Below are 12,066 nucleotides of genomic sequence, written 5' to 3'. Positions count from 1 at the left end.
GTACAACGGGGCCTACGACGGGCGTCATGTTGATTAGTTGATCTGCTTAATTTGTATCTACGGAAATGGAATAAGTAAGTATATGTGAGTGCCATAGCAAAGACTGTTTATTCACTAACGATTAGTGGAAAAGGACAGACGCGTTATACCCAAAACTCTTTAACCCTTTTCGGAAATCTAAGTGGCAGACACGACGCGTAAAACAATAATAAACTGAAAAATTGAAATGATTTTTGGCGTCTGGTGGAAATTGCAGGTTCCCTTGCTAAAGCATCAAGTCAGCGTATATATAGAGCTTTTGTTACATAGTTGACAACCGATGATATCTTGTTGCAGCATCCAAGTAATCCACGACTGTATACCTATATCCAACTACTTAATATAACCAATGCCCAAATTACAACAGCAACAGCTGCCGCTAACGCCTCCACCATCTACCATAAAGGTACCATCCACTTCTGCCACCCTCTATGACTTAAATTCAATAGACATAAAGCCAAAGAGGCTTATAACTCAATTGAAGAAATTATCACCAAGAAAACCACCATTAAGATATCGTCCCATTGAAAATACAATACTCTCATTGCGAGATTATCAGGATGGTCTCATAAAACCTTCAAATAAAGAATTAAAATTTTTGCAATATGCATTGACACATTGCCAAAGAATAGTTGTCATTGCTGGGGCTGGTATCTCAACTCATGCAGGGATACCTGATTTCAGATCATCTTCCAAATCAAGTCTTTTGATGAACAACTCTACAAAATCATTATTCGATTATAATTATGTTTATTCGGATAATGAAACCACTTTACGTTTCAATACATTGATGAACAAATTGAATAAGATGTCAAGAGAGGCCTCCCCCACTAAATTCCATACTTTTCTCAATGAATTAGCTTCTCAAGGTAGACTATTGAGATCATATACTCAAAATATTGATGGATTGGAGAATAAATTGGATGATCTGAGGGAAAAAACGATTCAATTGCATGGAGATGTCAATTTGATGAGTTGCACGTTATGTCATAAGACATCGCCTTATGACTCTACTTTATTTAAATCGAATACTTCACAAAATGGTTCTCTGGTACCTGACTGCACCCATTGCATGGAAATGCAAAATATGAGACGAGAAGCCGGGCTAAGGAATCGAAGTATTGGAAAATTAAGACCAAAAGTTATATTATATAACGAATTACATCCAGATGGTGAAGAAATCGCCAAATGGAATAGATTGGATGTAAAGAAAGTTCCTGATTGTCTAATCATCGTTGGTACTACATTGAGAATTCCAGGTGTCATTAATATGGTGAAAGCCTTTGCTGAGAAAGTCCGTTCAAGGAAAAATGGAATTATATTGCTAATTACAAACGAGCCTCCTTCACAAAGAATCTTGAAGCTTATTGGGAACACCGATTTGGTCGTCCTGGGTGATTGCCAAGAACTTCCGAATTTAATCCAATGGAAAATCTAATATTCATCTAGTTAAAGTACGTAATTCTTTTCATACATATAGATTTAAAAGTTGTAATACTAAAGTTGAATATAGTTATGCAATCAATGAAAGAGGTGGTGGCACATCTGGTACTTTGCCAAGGGAAAATTTGACAGCTTTGAATTGTTCAAGCACCGTAGGCAATAAATCTTCTTCCTTAACTACCGTATCATTTTCGGATGATATACCTTGAATAAAACGTCTATTTTCGTTATTATTAGTTGCACCATCAGATTGACCCGTTTGTTTCATGTTACTAGTAGCCTGGCCAAAGAGTCCATTTGGTTGAGTATTCAATGGGGCACCAAAAGGTGAGGCTTGACTCGATTGAGTATTTGCAGAACCGAACGCTGAACTTTCCTTTGTATTAGTTGTCGGAAGACCAAAGGGCGATGCATTTTGTCCAGTAGCAGGAAGACCAAATGGAGATTTATCATTTACTGTTGTGTTATTAGTTGTATTCCCAAAAGCTGAAGTAGCTGTCGTTCCGGAAAGGGTACCAAATGGTGAGTTTTTGGCTGCTCCATTTCCAATGTTGCCAAATCCTGACGTGCCAAATGCTGATGAACCAAAAGAACCCGATGTGGTCATTGCAGGTTGGGCAGCAGCTCCTGCTGCTGGTATACTGCCAAATCCTGGTGTTCCGAATGCAGTCGACCCAAATGCACTGGCAGTAGCAGGTTGGGAAGCCGTACTTCCTGTCCCAAACGCTGGATTGCCAAATGCTGAACTGGTACCGGCAGTTTGGGACATTGATCCAAACGGTGATCCCGTAGTTTGCGTAGCTGTCCCAAATGCTGATGTTGTATTAGTGCTTTGGGGGGTTGCTCCAAATGCAGGTTTCCCAAATGCTGATGAACTTCCTGCCGCCCCAAATGGGCTACTGTTAGTTGCACCTGCTGCTGGTGCAGTTCCAAATGCAGGTTTACCAAAGGCTGACGATCCGCCAAATGGTGTACCAGTATTAGTTGATGTAGGAGTCGCACCAAATGCGGGTTTACCGAATGCTCCACCAGCGGGTTGTGTAGCATTGTTTTGACTAAATGGGTTGGCACCGAATGCAGATCCAGTGTTTGTAGTCCCAGGACCTGCTCCAGTTTGACCGAATGGACTACCAAATGTTGATGATGGGGTCGAAGTTGATGCGAACGGAGAGGCTGTAGATGTACTGGAAGTTGCTGGCGCAAATGGATTGCCTCCAAATAAGTTACTTGGGGTACCCTGTGTAGCTGTACTGTTATTAGCATATGATGCGCCAGTTAAATCAAGTGGAAAATCAATGAATTCTTTCGCCATCGCCAGGCGACCATGTTCTGTCAATTCTTGTGTATTCTTTTGTAAATATCTTGCAGCCCAATCGGGACGAGCTTTAATTCGATCCATACATTTCCTTATATCCTTATCTCTGGCATTCATTTCCAACTCATAGGCATTTAATGTATTATTTTGGCGAGCTTGATGATATTGCCACCTTGATTCTTCTGCAGAGTAATCTCTATTTGCTATAAGATTCAAAGCACATGGTAACGGCAGACTATAAGACGATGACAATGGTTTCATTTTAATATAATCAACTGTAGCTAAATCACTAGTGATTTCCTTCTCCAGTTTGGGAAGTTCCTGTGGTTTAATAAATTGTGCATATCTCTCAGAATCTGATTTTCCCTCTTCACGAGTGTTATTGTTGTTCCCTCCTCCATTGTTACCGTTTATGTACACATGTGCAAATCGACAGTTATTACCATTCTTGCATGTCCCAGTTTGGAAATATTTACAGGGGGTTCTTCTGGAATTATTGTTGTTATTGTTGTTCCTATAGCCGTACATGATAACTGGAACGAGAATCGGATGGGAGTTGTGGAATATAGCACTTCGAATAATGTTTCGAGCATCTTTTATTTTGAACTGTTTTATTCATTGGTTTTTTTTTCTGAAGATTATTGAAAGGCCGGTTTAGAAAATTTAGAGTGTAGTCTCAATATTACTTAAAAGATAGCAACGACATATCATTAATGAGTTTTATTTTATTTTACAGGTCCTATTTATAAGCATTGTTTATAGAAGATAATTTATTATTTACAGGTGGAATTGCTTCCAAAAATTATGCTGTATTATGTCAACCCCATGTTTAATTGTCATCAAAACGTGGGTTATGCCCTTCAGAGCTACCACCACCATAGCTCTTATTACCATATCTTTGTGGTCTATCGAAGTTGTTACGAGATCCACCACGATCAAACCTCGTGTTCGAATGTCCCCTTGATGAGGAACGATTGTTATAGTTATTTCTTCTATAACCGCCTCTTCCGGAATATTCTTCGTCACCTTCATCAGCTGCACTACTGTCATAACTTTCACCTTCAACTTGGAACATCTTACGAGCTAATGGATTACGTGCAAATCCAATCTTTTCTAAGAAACCTCTGCTTTGAATTGGAATCTTACGTTCTGGATCATTTAGAAGTATCCCATAACTAGCAGCAATATCAGGTAATATTTCTCTATCACGGAATCCATATTCTCTAATACAAGCTCTGTAAGATGATATTATACTTATTAAGACGTCACCAAAATCATAATAATCCTTAATCAGGTCAGCAAATTCAGTCTTCAAATCTTCAGGTGGTGTATAATTAGTTTTATTTTCAATAACGATTTTCTTCTCAAATTTCAATCTTTCGATGAAAGGTAGCTCATATTTACAAATGAATAGAGTGGAGGAACCTTCTTTCCCACTACGAGCGGTTCTACCGATTCTATGAATATAGTTAGCCAATTCAGATGGAACACCAACTTGAATAACTTCTTTAACGTTAGGGAAATCCATACCACGGGCACCAACATCAGTGCAAACTAAAAGACCAGCTTTTACTCTCTTGAAATCCCCCACTATACGTGTTCTTCTTCTTTGTTCAATTTGACCATGGAATTCGTAAATTGGTAATTGACTTCCAAATTCTTTCTTCAATAATTGGGAGAAAAACTTGGTGAATTTAACGGTTGGAGTGAAGACAATTGTCTTGTATTCTGGGTCTTCTTTAATTTTCAATCTTAAATGTTCAATGGCAGCATAAATGTTATGAGCAAAATGGTCTGTTAGTACCACGGCCTGATCAATCTTTTCGTGAGCTTCTGGTTCGTTCTTATCCACAGTATCTAAGAAAAGACATTGTTCTTTGTTCATAATATTATTAGCCAAGACTTGAACTTTTTCATCCAATGTAGCAGAAAACAATAATGTTCTGATATGATCCTTGCCGACAGCATTAATTCTATTCAAAGTACTTGAAATATATTCCAAATCTTCTTTAAATCCAATTTCCAATAATCTATCAGCTTCATCCAAAATCTTAAAATCCACATATTTGAAAAATTTATCAGAGTATTTGTCCATAACATCAATCAATCTACCGGGAGTCCCAATAATGATATTTGGTCTTAATTGATCCATCTTTCTCATGGCCATCCCAAAATTGGTCCCACCGACCAGTGAAACACATCCAAACTTCTTCAAGCCATAATTATTATCATGAATTTTCTTCACTTCAGCTTCAATCTGCAATGCTAAATCTCTTGTTGGTGCGACGATAACACATTTCACCATATTTTGGCTATCCAATTTAGTATTAATCAAATGTTGAAACATGGGAATTAAAAATGCAAATGTTTTCCCCGTACCAGTCTTAGCCCTAGCAATAACATCATCCGAAGTAGAAGTAGTCAAGATAGGTTTAATGGTACGTTGTTGAACGGGAGTCAAACCGGGGAAATTCATCCTCGAGATAGATTTATGTAGCATGGTATCGATAATACCTTCCTCCAAGAGACTGTCCAAAGTGACAGCATTGGTAGCGAGTGCTTCCTCCTGTGGGATACGGATAATCTTCTTGGTAAACTGAGAAGAGGAACCTAAGGTAGCCTCTTGTTCTTCACCTCTTGGTTGAAACCTTCTATTGTTTCTGTAGCCGCCGCCACCAGAATCCTTATTCTGGAACTTGGGGTTAAAGTTACGACTATACCCCCCACTACGGCCACCTCGTTGTCCACCACCTCTCCCACGATCACCTTCGTAGTAAGTTCTCATTTGGGGCAAGACAGGACCATTTGCTCTCAGAGCATTCAAGACGACCAGTCTCATGGACGGCTTCCACAAAGTGGATGCCAGTGCTTTTGTTTGTAGCATTTGAATGTGTGAACTAGACTTGACTGATTCTCCTTGATCTCCTCGAGTTCACACAGACAAGAAGACTGGAATAATATATTTCACTTTATACCAATTTCATTACCAGGAAGACAGCGTTTGCGATAGAATGTGTCGTTTCGAGCGACGTCGCTGTGAACGGCCGTTCTACTAAAACCAACGAGTAACTTAACTGAAGCACTCGAAGAAAGATTGTAGTTACTTAGACTACAAAGCTGACAGACATCCAGCATACACTTAAACGCAGTAAGCAGGCCAGGGAGTCATATATATACTTATTTTCTGTCTTCTTTCTATCACTGTTCTGTATCTTTGACCCTGTTGCATCACGGATCGAAGGTTACATACAGCACCACGAATAAGCACATCAGCAAAGCCCTCCTCTCCAGAAGAAACAAATAACATGTCAGCACCCATCCCACAACTAGTAAACATTTCACACGCCTTGCAATCAACCACAATACAGCAGATCCGTGCGGACGTTGTAGATTTCAACTCCACCCCATTCCTATCTCAAGAACAATTCAATAAGATTGATAACTATTTAACTTCTTTAAATTTAGCTTTGACTCAATTCACAAATGATAATCAACATATTCAGAGAAAAGAGATGGGTGTTACTGAAGCAGATATTCAATTATTTAATGGGCTAAAATCAATGTACTCAGATTATCTGTTGCAATTATCCAATTTGAAGAATTTGAAGATACAGCAATTGCAACAACACTTTCAACAACAGCAGCAGCAACAACAGCAACAACAACAACAAATTTCTCCTCCAGCGCCCGAACCGGTGCAAAAACCAATAGATATATTCGAAGATCCACCAACTTTCATAAATAAAGAATTTAACAATTTGAAACCAATTCAAAGGAAAAATTATATCAATGCAATCTTACAAGATGAAAAATTAATAGCTAAATTTAGCAAGAATCCTATACTGTTGGAAACAATTGCCAATTTATGTATATTGGATTCGGAATTTAGTGACAATATCTTGGCTTATATTACCTTCTTGAAGAAAATTGGCTACTCCGATCTGGAAATTAAAGGGAATATGAATAGAAGTTCTTCATCTTCGGGTAGTAACAGTAGTAAAGAAAAATTAACAAAACGATCGAGAGCTAGCTCAAAGTTGAAAAAACCTTCTACCTCGTCAACTACAGCTAAAACAACAACAACAACAGCAGCAACAACAGCTACGAAGACTGCCACGTCTTCAAAACTGTTGAAACCAAGAACTACAACAACGACGGTGAAGAAAAAAAAGGATAAGTTGATATCGTCAAGTCCCGAGAAAGTGAAGAAGCCACATATTCATATTGCTACTCCAAAGATGAGTGAAAATTCAAATTCAACGAAAACTGAATCAGAACAGAAGAAAGATGCTACCCCAGATGATCGTGCAAATAATATTAATACCAATGATGCTCTAAGTTCTTCTCAACCAAAGCTTGACTCGAAAAAGAAGATCTCCTTCTCTAAATATTTAAAAAGTGATATTGCCGTAGAGGAAACAAGCAAGAAAAGACCGCTTCCTGATGATGAGCCCAGTGACTCATCATCATCTTCTTTTTCTTCATCAAATTCCACCTCCATTCAACTTAAGAAACCACGAAGCACATCTGATGTCAAAGTAGGTAAATCTATTTTGAAGAAAAGAACGACGATGCCAACGGCAGGTAAGACTCCAACAAATTCAATCAAATTCATTTCAGATCCTAAATTGATTACTGTGTACGGTGATGACTTGCCAAATCATGGTTTAATCGTTTCTCCCATTGAGTTGAAGAAGATATTAAAACCATTTAAAGAGGGCGAACCAAATGAGGTCCTACATTTGGAAAACTTTACATCAAAACCTATCCCATTACAACCATCACTAGACCTAACCTCATCTCCAGATTTATATTCCGATATTGTCGATATTAAAGGGGGTCCTATTAATTGTGATACTAATACCCCAATGCATTATAGAACTAGTTTCACGAATTTTAGTAGCAGTTTGAAACAACAACAACCTAGAGATCCAATAATAGTAGATGAAGAGGATATCATCGAAAAGAGCAAAAATACAATGGGGAGAAAATTGTATAGAAATCCTATAATTGCAAGAGCATTTGGGGAAAATAAACTACTGTTAAGGAAGGATAGAGGTGGATTACCATATAATAATAAGCCACCCATAGTGGTTAGAAATAATTACCCAATAAAATCCTCAAGGTAGCTTTAATTACCCACTTAATTACATATATATTATATTTAATTTCAAATTAGTATGTACGTTGTAAATATATTTATTACTATATTATTGTTTTATTGTTCACGCTTCTTCTGTTGGAATTTGGAACTTATCATTCTTGACAATATCACGGCAGTAGCACTCACAGCACCAAAAGGTGGGAAATATTCCAAGGACGTCCTCATAAAAGTGGGTTGAATCGTTTTCACGACATCATTAATTTGATCATAGAGATGAAGTAGCGTGCCATTATTTTCCAGGACATAGTCAGATCTGATAATTCTCTCCTCTGTAGACATCTGGGACTTAATTCTATTTTCAGCCTCCTCCAACGTCATTCCTACATTTCTAACTTGTAACCTTTCCAATTGAGTGGAGCGATCACAAACAACGCTAATGGTGACACCACATATTGTATCCATGTGAGCTTCAAATAACAAGGGAACATCTAGCACACACATTCGATACCCTCTTATATAATAATATCCTAAAGCTTTAAAGATCGCGTATCTTACAGCAGGATGGGTGATCTTATTCAATACTTTCAAATCCTGAGGATGACTGAAAACCCATTTGCCTAATTCAGGTCTATTCAAATGACCATCCTCTAGCAGTAAATTCTGTACCTTTCCCTCGAAATAACTAACTATTTGCTTGTACGCAGTTTGCCCTGGTTCTACCACGTCTCTGGCAATCTTATCTGCATCTACAATTGGTAGCTTGTGATTCTCCTGTAACCGTCTAGAAACAGTACTCTTACCGCTAGCAATACCACCAGTGAGTCCCACAACTAGCATGTTCACCTAGTGGATTTAGTGTTAATCTTCAGTATTACTTTTTTGATTCTCAGATACCTAGTAAGTTTTTTGTGTGCTTTCCAAATTCCGATCTTGTTCAAAGTTCAAATATAGCTTTTGTGAATGGGACTCAAATTCTGATAGATACTACAATTTTTAAGAGTAAACTTCTGTTTGGTATGCTTTAAGTAAAGGTTGGAGTGCTTTCTGGTTACTTCATGTTCCCTCCATGAACATTTTCGTGTGACACGAAAGAGAAAAGTACCAACATAAGTGTGTGAACTAAGGATATACCCTCTTACCTAAAAGGCATCAAAATTAATGGGTGAGAAGCAAGTAATAGACCCAATTAGTTTTTATTTATTTTATAATTAATTAAATTGGCTATATATTTAGATTCAATTCAAGGAAATCAATAAGAAAATATTAATAATATAAATAAAAATTACCAAAAGTTGGATTCACTTGAAACCTCAATAAAATGAACTGCCATACTGATTATCCATATTCAACTACAGAAACTAAACTTATTTTGTTAGAAAAGTGCTTATATTTAATATTTTCTGTAAATCATAACTATCAAATTAAAAATTGAAGCATCTATAATCTCTCCGGTTCCACCTCTGAATACAATATAGACTCAGCTATCCATCCTAAAGCAAAGAGGAAAAAGGGATCGTGGTTTGTAGAGTTTAATACCATAACAATGGCAACGATACCCAGATTATACACCCTGGGGAACTCTGCAATCTCCCCGTTAATTGCATCTGAAATAGCTAAACTTCCGACACAACCGAAAGTGCCCAAGATTGTGCTCCTTTTACAAGACCAAAAACAATTACAGCGGTTTCTAGATGGTGATTCCAAGATATCAATCCATCATAAGGGGGAAATTCCTTCTTCCGAACTACAATTCATGGCCTCATGTAACCCACCTATTTATTCAACGGGAGAAGTAGCTACCATCGATAATCTATTAGTGGCTGAACATCGTGCTAAGAGTTTGACCTCCTCTCTCACTAAGTATAAGAAATCTATTTCGCCCACTACCAATGTGATGCTTGTGAACCCACCATTTGGATCCATCGAATACTTATACGAGAAAGTTTGGAAACAGCCTTCTATAAGACCGAATCTCTTTATAGGAATGACCAAAGTGAGGAACCCAACGCATATAGCAAAGGCTTCGAATGAGTTCCATGTTAACGTGAGGAAAAATGGTTTGAGTATGTTTTTGAGTCCCATACCACGAGATTTAAGGAATTACAATCCATTATTGGTTAATGAACAAGACATGATGAAGGAGAATGAATTTATACGGTTGTTGAAAGAGACTGAATCACATTCAAGAAGAAACACTTTAGAAAGTACTCCACTGGAGTTTGTGCTTTTACCATTTGGTGAACTTTTATTATTCAGATTGGAGAGATTGATTGTAGATAGCTGTATTGAATCATTAAGTTTATTATACGATTGTCAATATAGTGGAGAACTATTAATGCTAGTAAAAGCCACGGAACTACTGCGAAGACTTATAAAAGAACAAGTAAAAATATTAAAAATTGCATATCCTTCCTTGAGTGTGATAACGAATTCATCCATCGCGTTAGATCAGGATAGACTTTATAATCTCATAATTGATTCATTGAAAAAGAGTTCAAATCAGAGCAAAGCTTCCAGACTAAAAAAACCTGTGCCAATCCAGAGCAATATTGACGAATTATGTGGTTACTTTGTTAGACTAGCCTATTCCAATAATATTGATTGCAAATGGAATGAAATGTTAAAGTGGTTGGTTAAAGGTAAACTTTTACTCGCAAAGCATAGAAGATTAGATTACCATTATTTATAAATATCATCTTACGTTAATCATAATTGTTATTATTATCATGTAAATAAATTATGTATTAAAACAAGTTCATATATTCCAATTACTTTTCATTAATTTCCCCCAAAGCACTGATATGGTGATCAAGAATGTAAAGATAATCATTATATATTATCAGGAGATTATCAATACACCATGTATCATTGATATCATGCAAACGCATTTGAGTTAGATTTATTATTCTTTCTTCATACTTTTTTTTCAGACTGGAGAGTAAGTGTATTAACGGTTCACGAATCTTTGGTCTGAAAAAATCTTCCGAGATGAACCCCTGTATGAATTTCTCCACACGTCGTATATCTTTTGTAACTATTAGACTCATCGTTACCCATATTCTATAACTTATATCATCAAAATTTATGGTATAATCACCCCAATATTCATTTTCTTTCAAAAAAGAAATAGTTTCCAGATTGCCTTCAGTCATTTCTAGAATTTCCTCAGAAACGTCAATAAAGTTCCATTCATTATTCTCTAAGACGAACCCATACTCATTTGATAAGAAATCATTGGAATGAGCACCATAATTTAGGAATATTTCCTCTCCAACCTGATTATACCCTTTCTCTCCACACCTGATAGTAAATGCCTTCAGCTCAGTTTCATGCTTTGTGGTAGTAAGACTGGGATAACAATGTTCTCCTACTTCTGGTACATGATTAAGAAAATCGACATAAGGAACTAATGTAAAGTTGCTAGCTATATCTTTATTTTTCTTTATTGGAATTTCATAGTAAAGACATCTCGAATTTATCACAAAATATACGTGCAGATATTCCAAATATAGTTCTTCCATAGAAGGTACGTCTTTCACCTTGTGGCTAAACATATTGTTCCAAGTCAACAAAATAGGTGCAATGATCTCCCAATCGTTTTTTACTAATTTACTGATTCTTTCAGTATGGGAAAAAGATGCATCAGATAGAAACGGTATTAAAGGTTTGTACGGAGATGCGTCCATTAGATTCCACTTAGTAGGTATAGATCTCAATTCTTCTTTCGCTGGCAATACATCAAAAAATGGTTTCCAGTAGGAGACCGTTGCATCATTGGACCAAACTGGTAAAAGAATCCATTCTGCAATAATATAAAGACATAATAATTGAAATGATGTTAATTCTAATAGGAAGTCCTGCTCTAAAATGCTATATGCCTCATTTCTAGGGTCATCAATATCGATGCTTCCCTCATTTACAGTTACACTAGGTATGGACAAATCAGGATTAAACTTTGAAATATGATAAAGTACGGTATGGAAATTTATCTGGTGGGTTGTGGGGACTGATATGATCAAGTCATTCTTGACTAGTTTATTCTTACAAAGTACAACACCTCTTCCGGAGGCTTCCGTTTCATTAATGGTCACATTCTCATTCAGGTAGAATTCTGGTGACGTATGCAACCAATTGAGTAATGAGGTTATCTTCTGCTCCATTGTGT

At 36.9% G+C, this 12,066-nt stretch overlaps 7 protein-coding genes across 7 annotated transcripts; 3 read left to right on the top strand and 4 right to left on the bottom strand.

Annotated features, from left to right (window-relative positions):
* Window positions 1-388: 388 nt before the first annotated feature.
* On the top strand, window positions 389-1,477 carry HST4 (NAD-dependent histone deacetylase HST4; the record flags this gene model as incomplete). Its single annotated transcript, XM_003674715.1, has 1 exon — window positions 389-1,477. The coding sequence occupies one exon, from the start codon at window positions 389-391 to the stop codon at window positions 1,475-1,477; it is 1,089 nt and encodes a 362-aa protein (XP_003674763.1).
* A 75-nt stretch (window positions 1,478-1,552) lies between these two features.
* On the bottom strand, window positions 1,553-3,325 carry NUP42 (FG-nucleoporin NUP42; the record flags this gene model as incomplete). Its single annotated transcript, XM_003674714.1, has 1 exon — window positions 1,553-3,325. One exon carries the CDS (start codon window positions 3,323-3,325, stop codon window positions 1,553-1,555), a length of 1,773 nt encoding a protein of 590 aa, XP_003674762.1.
* A 301-nt stretch (window positions 3,326-3,626) lies between these two features.
* Window positions 3,627-5,681, bottom strand: MSS116 (ATP-dependent RNA helicase; the record flags this gene model as incomplete). The annotated part of the gene is made up of 1 exon (XM_003674713.1): window positions 3,627-5,681. One exon carries the CDS (start codon window positions 5,679-5,681, stop codon window positions 3,627-3,629), a length of 2,055 nt encoding a protein of 684 aa, XP_003674761.1.
* A 421-nt stretch (window positions 5,682-6,102) lies between these two features.
* On the top strand, window positions 6,103-7,926 carry REF2 (RNA-processing protein REF2; the record flags this gene model as incomplete). Its single annotated transcript, XM_003674712.1, has 1 exon — window positions 6,103-7,926. One exon carries the CDS (start codon window positions 6,103-6,105, stop codon window positions 7,924-7,926), a length of 1,824 nt encoding a protein of 607 aa, XP_003674760.1.
* An 89-nt stretch (window positions 7,927-8,015) lies between these two features.
* CAB5 (putative dephospho-CoA kinase) lies at window positions 8,016-8,738 on the bottom strand (the record flags this gene model as incomplete). Its single annotated transcript, XM_003674711.1, has 1 exon — window positions 8,016-8,738. One exon carries the CDS (start codon window positions 8,736-8,738, stop codon window positions 8,016-8,018), a length of 723 nt encoding a protein of 240 aa, XP_003674759.1.
* A 706-nt stretch (window positions 8,739-9,444) lies between these two features.
* On the top strand, window positions 9,445-10,590 carry CBS2 (Cbs2p; the record flags this gene model as incomplete). Its single annotated transcript, XM_003674710.1, has 1 exon — window positions 9,445-10,590. The coding sequence occupies one exon, from the start codon at window positions 9,445-9,447 to the stop codon at window positions 10,588-10,590; it is 1,146 nt and encodes a 381-aa protein (XP_003674758.1).
* A 79-nt stretch (window positions 10,591-10,669) lies between these two features.
* RKM2 (protein-lysine N-methyltransferase) lies at window positions 10,670-12,061 on the bottom strand (the record flags this gene model as incomplete). Its single annotated transcript, XM_003674709.1, has 1 exon — window positions 10,670-12,061. The coding sequence occupies one exon, from the start codon at window positions 12,059-12,061 to the stop codon at window positions 10,670-10,672; it is 1,392 nt and encodes a 463-aa protein (XP_003674757.1).
* Between the last annotated feature and the right edge of the window lie 5 nt (window positions 12,062-12,066).

The sequence above is a fragment of the Naumovozyma castellii genome, chromosome 2, assembly GCF_000237345.1.
Source record: "Naumovozyma castellii chromosome 2, complete genome".
Taxonomy (NCBI): domain Eukaryota; kingdom Fungi; phylum Ascomycota; class Saccharomycetes; order Saccharomycetales; family Saccharomycetaceae; genus Naumovozyma; species Naumovozyma castellii.
The sequence above is the reverse complement of the archived record's forward strand: the minus strand, read 5'-3'. Positions and strand labels throughout refer to the sequence as shown.